Below are 18,291 nucleotides of genomic sequence, written 5' to 3'. Positions count from 1 at the left end.
AGGAGACAAGGAGACTATCCCCTCCCATTGGGCCAAAACTTACAACAGATTAAAATGTGATCTGCAATGGAATGGAAAGGCTTGGAGGAAATAGTTTTGTTCTGCAACCGTTTTTTTTAATTTTTTTTAAATTCTAAAGCTATAACTTTCATACTAAACTGCCGTATATATTCTACTTTGTCCCCAAGCTAAGGAAGCTATAGCCCCTCTCCCCTTCCTCCATCAGGTCAGAAATAACTCTAAACAAAACTGAAATTTCAAAGATTTCAAATACTTTAATACTTTTCCGTATTTGAATATGCATTATATTTAAACAAATATATACTCTGTGGCGTATTAATGATGAGTTGGGGGGGGGGCTAAAGGAACTGTAGCTCCATTTGGCCAAAACGTACAACAGATTACAATGTGATTTGCAATACCATAGGAAGGCTTGGATTAAATAGTTTTGTCCTGATGCTATCAAGGTTTTTTAATCTGAAGTTATCAGTTTCAAATTCACACAGTTATATATTTTACTTTGTTTCGAGGGCTAACAGTTCTATACCCGCCCCCCCCCCCCCCCTCCCCAATGAGGTCAGAACTTGAACTGGATAAAACCGGAATTTTCGGGGATTTTAAATACTACAATACAAAGAGAGCCTAAAACTGTTTTTTGGCCTCTGATTTCGGAAAACTTTGTTGGGTACTTAAAATTGCAATTTAAGTACACTATTTTCGATTTCTGGAGAAAATTTTTTAGTTTTTTTTCCAATTTACATAATATTCACCCCTTTTTTGTGCAAACATAGAATGAAGTTTTATTTTGGCATTTCAATTTCAAACTATTTCAGGTGTGAAACTGCTCTTATGTATATTAATCGTCGCCTAAATGAGCTTTAAAATATGTTTTTAGGTCGGAGAAGGGCGCTCGAATCTCCTTCCCCTAACAATACCACAAAAAAGCTTAATATTGCTTTTCTAACTTTAATGTAGACATTTTGTAGGGAGAGTCTTCAAACACTGACTAAAAAAGATTCATTTTTAGGCCTTCAAGCTTGAAACATTTCCTTTGGAGACAAACCATTGGATCAAAATGTAATTTAAAATTGTGTTTTCAGAACTTCAATATCAAAACATTTTAAAAAGCAGTTCCCGAACCCCAACTCGTCTTCTAGCATTGTCCAAGAAAACCTGAAATGCGTTTTAAAGACTTCGATTTTGAAAAAGTTCTGGAGAAGGTCTCCGAACACTCACTTTTTCTTAATATTACAATAAAATATAGATTAAATTGTGTCTTTGAAACTTCAATTTCTAAATTTAGCTGAAGAAGATACCTTAATTCTTCTCTACAAGCTTAACGTCTTTAAACAGAGCCAAAAAGTGCTTTTTAAGACTTCAACTTTTATAAATTTTTGGAGGGTCCCCTCGAGCACCTCCTCCCTAGCATCAGCACAGATAGCTTTAAATTTTGTTTTAGAAAACTCCTGAACCTTTTTGCTTCACATGCAATCTAAAAATGACTTCTTGAAAGAGGTTTCGGGAGGGAAAGAGGCCGATAGAGTCAAGAAGAGGCAGGAGGTCCTCTTTTCTCTTTCTTTTCCAAACCTAAACCTTAAGTCACATCTTTAGGTAGGACCTCAATTTTGAAAAAAATTCCATAATCAAGACCCAACATCACTTTTGTGGCGTTAGGAGATACCCTTAACGTTGTCGAAGAAGGCGTACAGCTACGTTTTTTTCCGATCTTTAAGGTCATAAAACTTCCAGAGATAGCCCATGCTTTCCATTTCCCAAATGAAATGCCACCAAGGACAGCCTTTTGAAGACTTAGTTGCTAAAATATTTTCATAGAGAGCCTCCAAAAATTCCCATTTTCTAAACTTAACCAATCATCAAGTAAAATTGCATCTTTCAGGTTTCACTGACGAAACTTTCCCTGAGAGGGTCTCCAAATCCTCTTCATTTCCTAAACGTCACCAGTTATAGCCTAAATTGGAGTGCTCAATGTCGAAAGAATTTCGGAGGAGAGCCGCCTAGTAACATAAATTCACCAGAAGATGCGTTAAACTCCTTCTTAAAGACTCCAATTTTGAAAATTTTTCAAAGTAAATCACCAAAGAATTCCTCTCCTTCCTCTCCTAACATCCCCAAGGATATTCTATAATTGTGATTTCCCGAGTTCTACAGGGAAAAACTTTCAGAGAGCCCCTGGACCAGACCGAGATCTACAAATTTTAGGCCCATCTGCAACAAAATCTCTAGGGCCTCTCCCCCAGAGGCCAGCAGTGCATATTTTTTCTTCATTCAATTATTTAGGCCGTTGGGCCCGTTAAGGATGTAACCTGCACCGCAGGGTCTGCGGGTACGTAGATCCAGGCCTGCTCTAGGCCATCACAGACGGTATAAAATTGCATTAACCTTTTTTTGTTCAAATTTCTAGAAAGAGCATTTGGTTCCCTAATATTGCCAAAGAAAGCTTGAAACTGAAGGAATTGAAAAGGGTGTATGTCCTAAGAGCGATGCCCCCCCCCCTACTGAGATTAAGAGTATCTGCAAAAACAATAGACTCTCTAAAACGGTGACTCCCCACTTAGACCAAGGTTACCCCCCCCCCCTGCCCAAGTTCTAGATCCGCCAATGGTAGCAATTAAAGCATGAAATAAAATATTTCACAATTAAATCCCACTTTGCATATATAAGTTCAACCCTTTCCATGATAATTTAAAATTAACTTAGAAGAAACTAATTCTTCGGTCAAAATATAACAGCAGTACTTATTTTATTTCCTAAAAATGTACTTAAATTGTGCCTAATTTCTTTTCTCCCACTTTGATTTTGTAGGTTATGTATTATTTATAAATGATATAACTTTTGCTTTTTTTTCTGAAAAATGTTTAATGACTGAGAAGAAAGTAAAATTGATAAAAAAATATAACAGTAGATAAATAAGTTATGGAGTGGTTACAATATGAAGGTACAAAAAGGTAAAACAAGTAACAAGGTGTAAGCGTTGGTTCGGAAGATTTTTTATGTTTAAAAAATTCTATAATCAGCAAATTTAGACATATGTTTCAAAATTATCAGTCCACAGAGTATCACAAGTTGTGCTGGTTATGTTGTTGATAGTCTCTTTCACAATCTTTTTCATTTCTTCGTGAACTTCGGCTTCTTCTTTTTCCACATTAATGATCTAAATAAAATAAACACATTACTACGAAAGGAAAGTAAAATGTTAAAAGTCTTACTAAATTAAAGTATTAATTAATAGAAATACTGTCTTTTTTTCTAGGTTTTTAGTTAGTGGTACCTCGATAATGCTAATTCAGAGCTCTAATGAATTCAATGAAAAAATGTCTTAAAGGTTGTGTAAATTTTGATCTTGATTCTCCTTGCAGAAAGCTCCAATTTGATGGTGCTGTTTCAAATTGGTTTGACCTCTTTTAGTTATTTTAATAACAGCCTTATTTATTCCCAGCCAACTGACACAAGAGCTTCGACAATCTCTAAGCTTAAACAAAGTTACCATGTCCCAAAGGGTTAACAGTTGAAGTAGGTATTATACCATTTGAGTGTTTAATTTGGCAGGTAAATAAGAGCTTTAGGATGCACCAAAAATGGATGGCATCTCTTTGTAAATGACACGAACACTCTATGGCAAAAAAAAAAAAATCAACACACCTAGAAGGAGTAGTCAGAATGAAACAAAACATATGTGAAGACAATACTGATATATGAAAATGGTAGTAAAATAATGATTTATTACTAGATGAAATTCGGATGGAGGTTTTTAGTACATATACCCTGTTGAGCCACTAGTGTGAATGTATGAGGCGATATGGGCTAGTATTGGGGCATAACAGCCTCATAGGATGTCCTACCTCATCTCATACCAGTTACTGTAAATGCACCGCTAATTCAATCAAATTTGTAGGCTAGTCCAAGTTAGCATCCAAAGCGATCCCAGATATGCTCGATCTGTGACAAATAAGATGATTGAGCAGACCAGAGAGGGAGGATAATGAGTCCTGCCATGAATGGCAACACATTACTAAATCATGCCACAAATATACTGGTAAGCGTCACGTTGTTGTGGATTTATATATTAGGGATGACCATGCATCACATGCTACAGAACGCAATAGTATTATCCCAGCTGCAGGAGCGGCATGCTGCTGAAAAGAAAGGCAGGATCACTGCTTTAATATTGTTGTCCCCATTTGAAGTAGTGTCGTGTTTGAAAGGATTGGACTGCAACGGAGTGAGTCCAGATCGTCTTTTGTGAAGAATCTAGATACAATTTGAGCAAAGATAACAGGAGACCCAGTTGTGAACGCCCTAATAGTGCTTTTGCTTTTCAGCTGCACAATGCAGCTGCAACTAGAGTGATGTTATGGGATGCTAATGTATACAAAACATGGTCACCCCTAATATTGATCTACAATACCATGGCAACCTAATTGAGCATTATTGGCATGATGCTTCAGATACAAGTGTTAGTACCCATGACAGGGCTATTTTTAACAGGACAATGCTCAGTCTGTGGATTTCCTTTCCCACATTATCGCCTTTACTGGCCTGCTTGATCCTGATTTGTTACTGGTTAAGCATAGGTGAAACCAATTTGAACAAATAGTTTTTTGGACAGCCTACAAGTTTTCAATAGATATAGAACTGGATGACATGGGATATCATACAATACTTTTGTAGCCCCAATGCTCGCCAGTATTGTCTTCCACATTCATGCTGAAGGTGACCCAACAAGAAAGAGATTCTCAAACTTTTTCATCTCTTATCACCATTTCAACAATTGGATTTTTGTCACAGCATCTCTAATATTTGTATATTTCTATGAGAATAAATTTTTTTGTCTATTTGTAAAATTGATGGGAACCTTTTTTCCGGATTGACCCTTGTACCTTCAGGAAACCAAATCTAAAATTCTAGTAATTCAGATAAGGAGAAGTTAAATTTGCACTACTCAGGAAATTAAGAATAATTTGAATCCTATACATTTGCATTAAAATGGGTTTATATCACCTTTTTTTTTTCATTGAATACTTGAATTTATTATTTTTTAATTTTTAAGAAGATTAAATAAATGTAAATTAATAATTTATGTTTGAAAAGTCTTTTTAAAAGATGAAAAATATGATTTAACTTCTAAAAATTCAATTTTTTCCACACCTGGTTTAAAAACTACCTTAATATCACTTGTTCCTGGCAATTATCAAAAAATATATATATATATTTTAAGAAAATAAACAAAAGAAATAGTATGGAACAAATGCCAATTTTTTTTCAATTTAATTTAAACATAAGACTTCTTGTGAGTCCAAAACAATAAATGAGTTTTAGTAAAGCAAAATTTTATGGTAAGCAATATAACAAACATATCCACATTGGGAAACAATACAATCAAGAAGTTAATAAAGCTACCAATGTTTGCAAAACAGAGGAAAAAAAACTTTAACAATTATCTAGGTCAGGCACAACCATCGAAACTAGGATGGCCTTCGCAGCCCCTCAAGGCTTCGGCGTGAGTCATCAGCAGAAGATTCAAACCCCGCTATCCCACAGGGGAGAAAGAGAAGAGAAGATTTAAACTCAGTGAGTGCAACAGTTGTTTGACAACAAATGTGTTATTATTGTGGTGATCGCTGTTGAAGTATTCAGATTCATCGCAAAAACAATTGCCGAGACATACATTTTTTCCAGTTTGCCTTTACTTATTTGGGATGTGAAAGTGTTTTTTAAAAAGTTATAAATTATGCCTACTCCGTGTTGTGTAGTGGGATGCAAAGGAAATTATCGTAACGATCCAAAAGTTAGCGTCTATTCCTTCCCTAAGGATCTAGATCTGAAAAAGAAATGGTTGGCAGCTATTAAAAGGAAAGATTTTGAGCCTACAAAATATGGCAAGGTAAGATATATTTCATTTCTTGATCCTTTTAAATACGACATGGAAATATAATATGACACACACGACATGCAAATACTTAAACGAAAAGAGTAACTTTTTTTAATAGCTCATGGAAATTTTTCAGCTTTCATTTACTAGCAAATTTTGCTTAAATTTCATTGTATTTTATGTGACAAATTCTTTATTAATCTTTAAGATTTTGCACACAAATGTTCGTTCACTTCAACTGAAAACTACTCAGCATTGTGAAAGAGCTTGTATTTAATTTGTTGACACTATTGTTGATACCTTGACAGCAAAAAAAAAAAAAACGTTAAAGTGAATAATTATAGATATATAGTAATAAAAATAAATATTTAAACAAAAACAGATTTTTAAACTAAAGTATTCTTTTTTTTTTACAATGGATCTAAAATAGATTTTTATAATGCATTAAATATTCTAATTTTAAATGAAGTGTTTTTTTTTTTTCTTTTTTTTTGCTTGATTTTTTTTCTTATATCCTTTGGTCAAATTATTTAAAGTTTAACGGAAGTAGCCACATTTTTTGTGTTGACAGGTGAAATACGTTAAAATATCATTATTATCTATCTCATTACTATCCAGAGTAATAGTTATAGCTTGTGGATGGTTGAGATAGACTGATATAATATCCTATTAGTGCATTATTCCTAATATTTTAGATGCTTGTTTCTTCTTAAGTTTTTAAACTTTGGATGTCTTATTTACTTAGTTTAATTGAAACTCGATCTCACTAGAAAAATTAATTAATGTTTTAAAATTTTTCAATACTTTAATTAATGTTTTTAGTATATTTATTTTGATTTTAGATAGTCAATTTAAGGAAGTATTGATTAATCAATTGATATATGAATTAAAATCAAGGAAATCTGAAAAAAAAAATTGCATTCACAAAATTGGTCAAATTTTCCAATTTAACTCTCAATATCTCTAAAGTAAATGAAGATGCTTTGTGAACTTTTGGTGTAACAAAAAACATACGTTATCTTTCTAAAAACTGCCTAACTGCACCACTTGTGAGAATTTGAAGTTTTAAAAATAGGGGTTCAAACTAACACTTTGCCAGAGAATTGCCTAATTATAGAGAAAATAGTTACTTCATAACATTACAAATGCTCACAAGCACCCACACACATATGTATGTGTATATATGCATATTGTTATGCATGTATAAATAGATGTTTATACATGCATATTTTTACGCATGTATAAATATTTTATTAGATAAAAAATCTATAAAATATTAATATTTTGTTTCCTTGAATTTCAGGGGGGGGGGGCGGGATTTTAAATTCAGGTAAAAGTATTTCTTTAAAATAAATTTCATGTGCATAAAAAAAAGAATTGTTTTTAAAATGCATTATTATCTTGGGATTTGTTTTATGATTTCATATTCAATTGTTTTAGGACCTACATAGAGGCAAGGAATCCATACTGCTTGCAAAAAAATCAGTATAATTTTGCATATTCATTTAGTTGAAAAGCGGTTTTTTTCTAGTATTAACCGTTTAACCGCCGAACTATTGACGGATGATCAAATTTGAGTAATTTTTTGAAATTATGTCTATTTATGTCTAGTAAATACAGAAATAAAATAAAATTTCCAGAAAAAATTTTTTTACTAGGATTTTCAGTGTGTTCCATTTTTGGAACATTGGCGTTTTGCATGAAGTTTTTTTTCTTTTAGAGAATTTTTTTAAACTAAGAGGTTTTGAATGCGGTTTTTATCTTAGCATACTTTATTGCGGAAAAAATAATATTTGAAATTGCATTTGTGTACATATCAGAATTCAGAAAATCCAATACAGAAATATCTAATGCCCATCATATGAAAGGAAGCGTTGCTGGTGAAGTCGTTTGTCGCAATGGAAACATTTCTTAGTCGTATTTTTTTGCACACCGCGCAACGTCCTTGGGATGCAGATACAATATAATGTCCGTCAGACATTCTTGACCGTTTATGTAAATGACAATGAGGCCCTGGAGGACTTTCCACTCGTACTTTTCTTCTTAGGAGGTGAGTAGTTATTTCTCTTCGGAACTCTAAATGCTTCATCTTGACTTCGTGTAAATCGCAATGAAGTAACCAACTAGCTACAACTGAAATATTCAGCGCATTACTAAAAAGATTCCACCACCATTTTTTACTCCTCAAATGAGGTCTGTAGCTCCCTAAAAGTTTATCCAAGACGTCCACACCCCCCATTTCTTCATTGTATCTCTTGATAAGATGAGGTTGTGGCACATCTATCTTGCATTTCTGCGCATTTGAGTAACATTTTACAGATGCAAGTGGCTCATGTGTATAACAATTAGATGCTACTGTAACCACTGCATTATCTTTCCAGCTGCACATGTACACTGATCCATCAGATCGATAGTCAAAATTTCCGCGATCTTCTTTAGAAAGGGCTTTTTTGGATTTCCGTGGACAATGGCCAGTTCGGTTTTCACGAATTGTTCCTGTTGCTCGTACACTTTTTTTTTGATAGCTGAGAAATTAAGTCATATGATGTAAAAAAGTTATCAAAGTATACTTCATGCTTAGACGTGTCAGTCAAAACTGATAATAGATCATTTACAACTCTGGATCCTAATTGCACATCAGGGGATCCTTCTTTTTTGCCTGAATAAATCTCCATGGAATATGGGTATCCACTTGAAGAGCACAGCATCCAAATTTTGAAGCCGAATCTTATTGGTTTTCATCTAATAAACATTTTACATGAATGCCGACCGTAGTAGGGAACCATAGATTCATCTATGCTTAATTTTTCATGAAATACATCAAATTGTTGAGGGTTTTTACACAATTCTTCGTAAATAAGGAAAACTTTTCTTAGTTTGTCATTTTGTTTTAATTCATGGTTGTCCATCAAATGAAAGTTGTTTTTTATTTTTCGAAAACGATTTTGAGGCATAACTGTTAGTACAATTGGCACAGATGTATCTTCTGCACTGCTCCAATACATATCTTCAGAAGGAACAGAATGGTACCCACTCAATAGCAACAAACCAAAAAATTGTAGGATTTCATCTCTGTCAACATCTATTCTTCCTCAGTGATATTGCCTAGTTCATCAGGGGGTAATTGGCATATATCTACATCTGACAAATCCGAATCTGACAATGTCTCTAAATAAGCCACAGCTTGTTCTACAGTAAGAAATCTTGTAGACATTTTTTAACATTTATGAACAGTTAGTATACGTCAAACAGAATTTCCTTTCGCCCGAAAACAAAGCCAGCGAATTATTGAACTGCATTTAAAATATGAAGAATAAAACGCTCACTAATATTATTTTTTATTATCACGTGACAATGCAGCTGTCCGAGCAGGTGTGGATTCGGAGCCATATAGTCCGTCAAACAGAAGACTGTTATTATTTTCTTTGCTAACGAAACGTCATATCCTTTCAAAATATAAACTTACTTGGTTTTGCCAACATCTACATCAGAGTACATTCAAAATGAGAAAAAAAAAGAAACATATATTACGAAAAATGAAATTTCCCCTTGGAAGTCGAACAATTTACTTCTTGGAAATTTGACTCCCTAAAAGCGCCAATGTTCCAAAATTGGAACATGCTATTTTGAAGGGGTACACCTTTCGGAAATATCATTGTACATTTCTACAAGCATTTTAAAATCATATATTGAAGTATTTTTCACAACTATAATAAATATCATCACATTTTCTGAAAAAACCAATTTTTGGTAAATTTTATAAGAAAAAGTTGCAAAAAGCTAAAAAAACACTCATCTTTGAAAAATCGCAATAAATAATTGAAAACATATAAACAATCAAGCAGGAAATCAAAAAATACTTTGAAATAAGACTAAACTGTGTTAAAAAAAACTTGTTTATTTTAACGTTATTTCTTGGGAAAATTTTCACTTAAATATGATGTTCCATTTTTGGAACATTGGCGGTAAACGTTAATATCTGAATATATTTAAAAAATCTAGCAAATTCGTTTGATTAATATCTAGAGATGCTCAAACGTATTTGGTTCAAAAATCAAAATGCTTAGTAGTCAAGTGATAAATAATTGATGTTTGTGTTTTTTATACGCTGATACCATATTTTACAATGCAAATTTTAGCAACAGATAAATGTTAACCCCTCAGCACCATATTCTATTATTTTCATTAAAAAAAAGTGTTCTATGGTTACAGGAAGAAGTCTCATTTTGTACTGTCTTAAAATGCAATTTCTAAAATATATAAAATAATTCGACTCTGATTTTAGTTAAGCATTACAAGTTTACTTCAATGTATTTTTATTTTGCTAAAATGAAATATAATTAAGTACCAATGTAATATTTTTGATTCATAACATTAGCATTATTTTAAATTGCTTGCACAAATTTCAAGTAAGAAACTAGTAGTTTATAGGCTTTTTTCATGTAAATTAGTAATTAAAAATGTGCTAATTTAATGAAAAACTTATAATAATTTTTAAAAAAAGAAAGAAAAGAAATGCGACAGGTGTTACATAGTAGAAATTAATAAAAGGCTCGGTGAGAATTTTAAATCACGTCATTATTTATCCTAAATATGACGACTCATGAAGTTTTTCTATGATGGAACTGTATCACCGCGAGTGGGGAGGCGAAAAGGACGAAAGAAGTGGATCTTCTGCTGGTGGCCTCCTTGCGCAGGCCATCCTAGTTTCGATTGTTACGGGTCAGGGGCTTTTAAACTAAGTGCCATGGCACCTTCGGGCGGCGAGGAGTGCTGCAAGGTGTCCATGATATCAATATACAGTGTCTCCCAAGAGTGTTCGTACACTTTGAAATTTTTTAGTGAAACCAAAATAACACGAAACTGAATTTGAAGTCTATTTCCACATTTTTTTACAGATTTTATAGATTACAAATTATTTATTTTATTTAGATATTAAAGATTATTTATTTACAGATATTTTTCCACATTATTCCTATGTCATTCTAAATACAATCCAATAGTGTTTTCAAAATATTGACAGATTTTTTTTTTTTTTTTTTTGAAATGAGCCAAAAAACAAAGAGACAGAGAAATAACACGCCACAAAATCATCGTACACTCAAATATTTTCAAATAAATTTATGATTAAAATTATCACATGTTTTTTTTTTTTGCATTGTGTTGACCCTTAAGAGTCATTTGGCTTTAATTTTGTGTTTTTTTATTCCTTAATATTGTGCTGATTACTTTAAAATAGCTGGTACTCGTAAAAAACAACAAACACCATTCGAAATTTGAATTTTTTCCTCACAGTATCGGTAAATTGGTTTGAAATTTCTCAAAATCAGTTTATTTATTCTATTCTATAGTAAAGTGCTTGATAAAATGCTTTGAAGAAAAGCATCGGGCCGAAAACAAGGTAAGGAAAGGTCAACCGACAATGTGTGATCCAATATTTAAAGTTTAAAAAATTTTTACATTTAATTTTCACCTAATATTGTTCGCCAAGTACTCTGATTAGCTGGATTAAATGGGACCTCTTCCTGCAGAAATTTTCTTGACCGTGCGAAAAACAGAAAGCTTTCGCTTTTCCCTCGCAAAATCAATGATAAATAAGCTCAAAATATTTTGGCATTACGTCTTACTTACAAATAAAAAATGAATTTAACATTTTTGGTTAAATTGTTGTATTAATGTAAATAGAAGAAAAGATTAGAAACTTTATCTTAAGAACTTAGTTGGATCAATTAATCAGGATGGTGAAGGTGCTCTTGTGTGAGGGTGCATATCAGCATCAGGATTTGGTAGTTTGTAATTTTTTAAATACTGAATCATGCTGTTCATTTAAATATTTTCAAAACCAATTTTAAACTCGAAGGCAAAAATTTGGTTATCAGAAACAACTTAGTTTTTTATCAAGATAACAATAAGAAGCACACGGTTTTCAACGTTTGCGTCTAGTGCCTTGAAAATTGTCTTAAAGTTTAGAAAATATGCAATCAATATCCAGATTTGAACTTAATGTAACATATTTAGAGATATCTGGATGCTAGATTACGAAAATACGGCTATGAAACAAAAAAAGAGCTAGAAACAGTAAGCCTTGAAGTGTGGTTGAACACTTTCTCAGAAATTACGCAGAAAAAAAGAATGAAATCTATTCCCAGACGTTTAAAAGGTGTTGTCGATACTGTATGATATTCTACTAAATAATAACGTAATGAAAAGTTAGATTATTTAATAATATGACATTTTTTAAAGTGTACAAAGTTGTTTACTAAGATAAAATTTTAGGCACGTTTTGGTTTTTGATTTTTTAAAAATTAAGTTTAAATATTTAAAAAACATTTTCATGTATTTTCGTTAAAGTTTATCATAGAACTTATAATTAAATAACTATTCCAAAATATAAATTCTAACCAACAGCTAGGGGTCCATTTTATTGAAAGTCGTAGGTGTACAAACACTTTTGGGAGCCACTGTTAATACATACATACTGTACATAAACACATAGAGTAGGCTGCCACCAGAAAATTCTAATTCTTCAAGCGGCGGCACAAATTGGAAAAAGTTTGTTAACCCCTGATTTAGTTATACATCTTCATATCATTAATATGGAAAAATTTAAACGGTCAAATCTCGAGAACTCGAAACTAAAAACTCCAATATTCCTTTATCTAAAGGGTGTCCCAAAATTAACGCAAGATTTGAATTTGCCGCCATTTTTGCAATAAATTGTGGGCAATCTTGAAAAAAGAACAATTTGGCAGCTGAGGGTCTAGGGTTATTACAAATGGAGAGTTTTCGATTCTATAATGCGTTTTCATTATCGAACAATTATTTGAAAAATAATGAAAGTTTGGGCGGGTCAAGCAGTTTACTGTTATTGGCGCTCGATATCACAATTAGGTAATGCGCAGGTGCTTGTGGGATTGCTGACATAGACGTTTGACTTCAAATAACCGCATAGGGAGAAGTCTAATGATGTAAAATCACACAAACTAGGGTACAATTCATATCACCGAAACAAGAGGGTACACGAATAGGAAATTCCTCATGCAGTGATTGAATTGTTTTGCTGGCTGTATAATAGCATAACACTCCATTTTTACTAACCCTAAACTCCCACTGTCAAATTGTTCTTTTTCCGTGGCTGCCAACAATTCACAGCAAAAATTGTGGCAAATTCAAATCTTGCGTTAATTTTGGGACACCCTTTACAAGTTTTCATCGGGTCCCAGACTCCTGAGACTGTTGTGGAAACGTGCCTTAGCTCGAAATACCAAAAACTCAAACGTTTTAGCCGGGGCCTTGAGACGGAGTTACCAAGAGTTGACTGTATATATATATGTATATATATATATATATATATATGTGTGTGTGTGTGTTATGCTAAGTGTGATAAATCCGGTGATTTTGTACAATTCGAAGTGATCATTCACAATGACCACTGAATTTAGTAAATGTGATCAATTATTGAATCTTTTGCCTTATTTATCACATTTACCAATGAATTTATATATTCCCCGACTTGTCATGAGGAATGTAATAAAGGTCGATATTTAGCCGAAATTCCTTCTGTTTGTGCAGCTACTTGGCTTTTTCTATGACATATATTAGGGGAATATGGAGCAAATTTTAATTGGTAAAATGTTTACTCTGCTTTTAGCTATACCTATCTGGTATTATTTTGACTATGTAAGTACCATATGTAGTCTATTCCAGTCAGGAAAAAATACCGCTGAAGATTAAAGCATTTGGTAATACAGGCAATTTTAAAAAATTGATACTTATAATATTTTGATGTAAGCCAAAAATTTTTTTGGTAACTATAAGATAATTAAGTTCTTGTAATTAACGTTTTAAATATTAATTGAGACATCCTAATATTCAATGCAGTATTAATTTAATTAATATTAAGCTTATTTGTATTTTTATTAAATGGTACAATTTGTCAAGTACATATGGGGCAAAGTGAAATAGTTTGTTTCATTTACTCACTCAAACATTTTAATATAAATCACTTACGTTTTCATTTATTAATTCATTTACATTCCTTCATTCAGTAATTAACTTATTTATTCATTCATTTACTCATTTTCTTATTCATTCATTTAATTATTGATTTATTGCTTCATTATATTTTCATTTATTTAATAAACCATTTATTTACTTAATTCTTTTGATCAAAAATATGTTTTATAATCGAAAAGATTTCAATAGAAAAATATTTCATTTTTCATCCCAGGGCTAATAGTATTATCCCTTGCGCAAAGACAGAGGAGAGGTCCACCAACTATTTTTACTGGTTATCTCCAAATTTTTAATTTTGACCACTTACATCCTTTTGCTTTTCACTGCCTCAAATAAAAACATAACGTTTGAGTATTTAACTAAGAAGCTTAAAATTCATAATAATAACAGTTCATCTGCTATGAATGTTTTTTCTCGGATGAGTCATCCACTTCGACTATCACTTTATAGCAGAAAAATGAAGACTTCTTTCAGCTAAACATTCCAACAAAACTGTATGAAGTCTGTTTTTTTCACCTAGATATATTATGTATTGTTAAACCAGCATTATTATTTTAAACATAAAGGTAAGTAAATAAAATTAATCAAGAAAAAGACCTTACTTTCCAATTATCTTCTCGTAATAGTCCATACACTTTTTTCACCTCATTTTGAAAGTCTTCTTTTTCATACCTTTCATCACCAAAACCACTCCTTTTAATCATCTCTTCAGAAGACAGATCTAGGAAAAGCACTATGTCGGGTTTGGGTAAACCAACATCTGATTGTTTACACCAAGAAAAATTCAAACCCTGAAATAATATAATATTTTGATCAGAAATATTTAAATTGAAAACAAAATATAACGTAATGTAGGCAAAAGGCTTAAGACCTATGCAGATTATGCTGAAAACTTTCTACGACTGAGAACGTCACAAAATGGAAAATTAACTCTGATATGCTGATTTGAGAAGGTATTTCTACATTTAGTAAAAATCAGTAAGTTACCGCCCTTAAGCCAAGGCTAATACAGAACTAGATAGCAAGAAAAAGAGTTTGATGCCTTTCAAAATAAAAGCCTGAGAAAAATATTAAACAAAAATGAGACCTGAGAAAAATATTAAAATATCGAACTCAGACCTGTACAAATTGCAAGCCGATAACCACACTGATAAAAAAGCACAGATGGTCATGGATAGGACATGTTTTCAGAATGCAGGCAATAGACCCTACAAGAACTGCTTTCAAGTGAACCCCTGATGGCAAGAGGAAGCGCGGGCATCCAAAACTAACCTGGTGTCAGATGGCCATACAAGAAAGAAATGCCTTTGGTTGGCCAAGCTGGGGGAGTGCCAGGGAGGTCGAGATGGAATGCCATGCTAGTGGCCTCATGCCCCACTAGGCGTTAAGAGAATCAAGTCAAGTCAATACAGAACTACATGTAATATACTGACATCCAGAGACTGCAGTTTCGTCCTTACTTTATAAATGCCTTTACATTTGGTATTCACTGCTTCTTACAAGTGTAGAAAAGTTGTCTACAAACAACTAAATAGGGGGAACTATCAAAGTCTGCCATTAGCTAATTTGTACATCAGAAAAAAAGGTGCTATCATTAACGTGTTTAGTTTTGTTCAAAAATACAAGAAGCTAGAATAATTTTATTTTCAACTCTCCTTAATCATGGAACTTTTTTAAAGTTTTTGAGAAAAAAAAGTTGTGCATTGAGTGTTGACTTTTTTTTTTTTCAGATACAACTAATTTTTTTGCTTTGAATTTCTTTTATAAAAACCTAATAAGTTATTTACCAAAATTACTAATTGAGCTTTGGCATGTTTTTGAAACCGAGGTCAATGCTAAAAATTAATTTGCGTCACATAAACTTAACCAGTTTTTATACAGTATAACCCTAATTTAACGATTGTCAAAGGACTGGAAAAATTTATCAGTAAATCAAGGATATTGTTAAAGCAAGGTGCATAGACATTCAATGCAGTTAAATCTGGACCAGGGAAATGTATCATTAAAATGAGGAAATCGTTAAATCAAGGTTATACTGTATTACATAAAGCATGCTTATTAGATTACACAGAGTAGAACCTGCTTACGAAGTTTTCCAGGAGACTAGGAGGGGAAAACTTATTCAGTAAGAAAATGTCTTACCCATGAAATAATTTAAGAGTTTGTTAAAAATAACTGTATTTTGTTATGCATAACAATTAGTAAAAAAGGACTTTATTTACACAATAAATGAATGCAAGGGCATATTGCTGCTTTTAAAAACTTTGCAAATTTTCATAGCATGTCTCTGTACAAAGTAATATAATAACTGCATACAATGTGTTTGTATAAACATATATTATTTATGTAATTTAAGATTTAGAAGAAACAGTTAAAGTCGCTTGGTTTAATAGTTATACTATTCACTGCACTTGATATGTGTAACTTCATAGAAATTTCTAAATGAGATTTAAATTTGAATCTTGTTCAGTTTCTTACAATGTACTGATAATTTTCATTCATAGGTATAGCTTCTCTCTCTATACCCCTACTGGAAAGAGCAGGACTAAAATATAAGGTTTAAGTATATGTTTATGCAGACTATATAAGCACAAGGATTACTTGTGACATTTTCTTTTCTTTTTTTTACAATATTGGAGAGAAATGATAATCATCAAGGCATAAAAAGAACCTTTTCTCAGAAGAGTAATGAATTTTTTTGCCACTAACCACAAGAAAAAAATCGCTGATGCAAGTTATTGAATCTTACATAAGTTTGTTAATACAATACAACCCTGATTTAACGATTGTCAAGGGACTGAAAAAACTTATCATTAAATCAAGGAGCATAGACATTCAATGCAGTGAAATGTATCGTTGAATTGAGGAAATTGTTAAATCAGGTATTCTTAAATTAGAGTTCTGTCAAATGTATTAAGAAATTAAATAAATCAATAAAAAGAAAAAATCGTTCTTTTTCTTAATTATATTTTTTCAGTCAAAACAGATACACCTCAAGTAAATATCTTCCAAATAAGCTATGATGGTTTAAAAGGTACAGTAAGAAAACAATGTAATAGCAGGGTTTTATAGAAACAAAAATATTCAAGGGAAAAAAATTGATCCTCTAAAATTTGTCTGAATTTTAATGTTTCCTCCTTAACTCCCAAATGAAGAAAAGATATCCTGAATTTTAATCAACACAATAAAATCCCCCCCCCACCCCACTCCAAAAAAAAAAAAAAGAAGAAGAGATTTTTCAGTGATTAGAATCTTAGCAAAAATCTCTTCAAAATAACAATTGCGATCACAAAAACGAAACATTTTTATTCATATATGAAAATTGTGAATAACAGATCAATTTTTAAACTTATTTCATTTTCTTTCTTTTTAAAACTCTTTCTATAAAAACTTAATTTCCTAAAAAAATGCGGTAAAAAAACCCTCCCGATCTTTCTTTGAATTTCCTGAACTATTACTTGCTTGCAAAGAATGTTTATCACTTATAAGGGGAAAAAAAACATGCCTCTTTTTCCAAACCTTAAAGTTCTAGTTTTTTTTTTTTTTTAATTCAAAAAAGTAAACATAGTAATCTCAATTTCTAAAATTTGGATTTTGTCATGTTTTTGTGCACTAAATTTCGACGCCTAATAGGCTTAGTTTAAGAAATCCCTACTTATATTTTAAAAATCCCTTTTACACTTGAACATTTTTCTTTAAATTTATTCCTGCTAAGTCCCCCCAAATTTCATCATTGAATGTTGGCACCTATGTTTTTTCTCTAATTATTTTAAAATGTCATGCATTGTAATTACAAACTGACAAGAAAACAATTTTTATTCATTTTTATCCTGAAGACTTTTCAAATTCATCTGAAATAACCACTTGTAAGAGCTTGTAAGATTTCAGATGGTAAAATAAAGAATGACCTACAAAGGTTTAACAAAAAAAAAAAAAGGTTAAAATCATTTATTTCAAAGTCACATGTTGCTTTGCAGCCAGGGTTGGCAAGTTTCTGCCGAGGTGGTTAAAACCACTGGTAGAAACCGGTTAAAACCTTTGCGGCAGAAACTGGCAAAAACTCACAAAATGAAAAATTAATTCTTGATACACAACAGAAAATTCATGAAAAAAATAATTAATTGTGAACCAAAGCACAGTAATTTTATTACAAAATTATCACAATTCAAAATCAAATGTTACATTGTTGGAACCCTGCAATCGCCTCATCGAAAAGGTGGTTTCAAAAATCTTAACAGGTTTTCAATTTAATATGAAATAAATGATAAACTTTAGAATATTCTTGAAACAGAAGAGCTAGCAGACAATGCATTAAGGAGCAAGCAATGTTCGTGAAACTTTCATCTATTATTGTATAACTGGTCCACCATGTAGTAACTGGGGTG

The 18,291-nt window shown here is 32.0% G+C and overlaps 1 protein-coding gene across 1 annotated transcript in view; it reads right to left on the bottom strand.

Annotated features, from left to right (window-relative positions):
* Nucleotides 1-2,992: 2,992 nt before the first annotated feature.
* Nucleotides 2,993-18,291, bottom strand: part of LOC129234627 (thymidylate kinase-like) — a 28,505-nt gene continuing 13,206 nt past the window's right edge. The window contains exons 5-6 of the mRNA XM_054868660.1: nucleotides 14,509-14,697; nucleotides 2,993-3,172 (exon numbers count right to left, since the gene is read on the bottom strand). Coding sequence (XP_054724635.1) covers nucleotides 3,041-3,172; nucleotides 14,509-14,697 — 321 coding nt within the window. The 3' untranslated portion in view covers nucleotides 2,993-3,040. The remainder of the gene's footprint in view (nucleotides 3,173-14,508; nucleotides 14,698-18,291) is intronic.

The sequence above is a fragment of the Uloborus diversus genome, chromosome 1 (assembly GCF_026930045.1).
Source record: "Uloborus diversus isolate 005 chromosome 1, Udiv.v.3.1, whole genome shotgun sequence".
In the NCBI taxonomy this organism is placed as follows: Eukaryota; Metazoa; Arthropoda; class Arachnida; order Araneae; family Uloboridae; genus Uloborus; species Uloborus diversus.
This window is presented reverse-complemented; position numbering and strand designations above follow the sequence as displayed.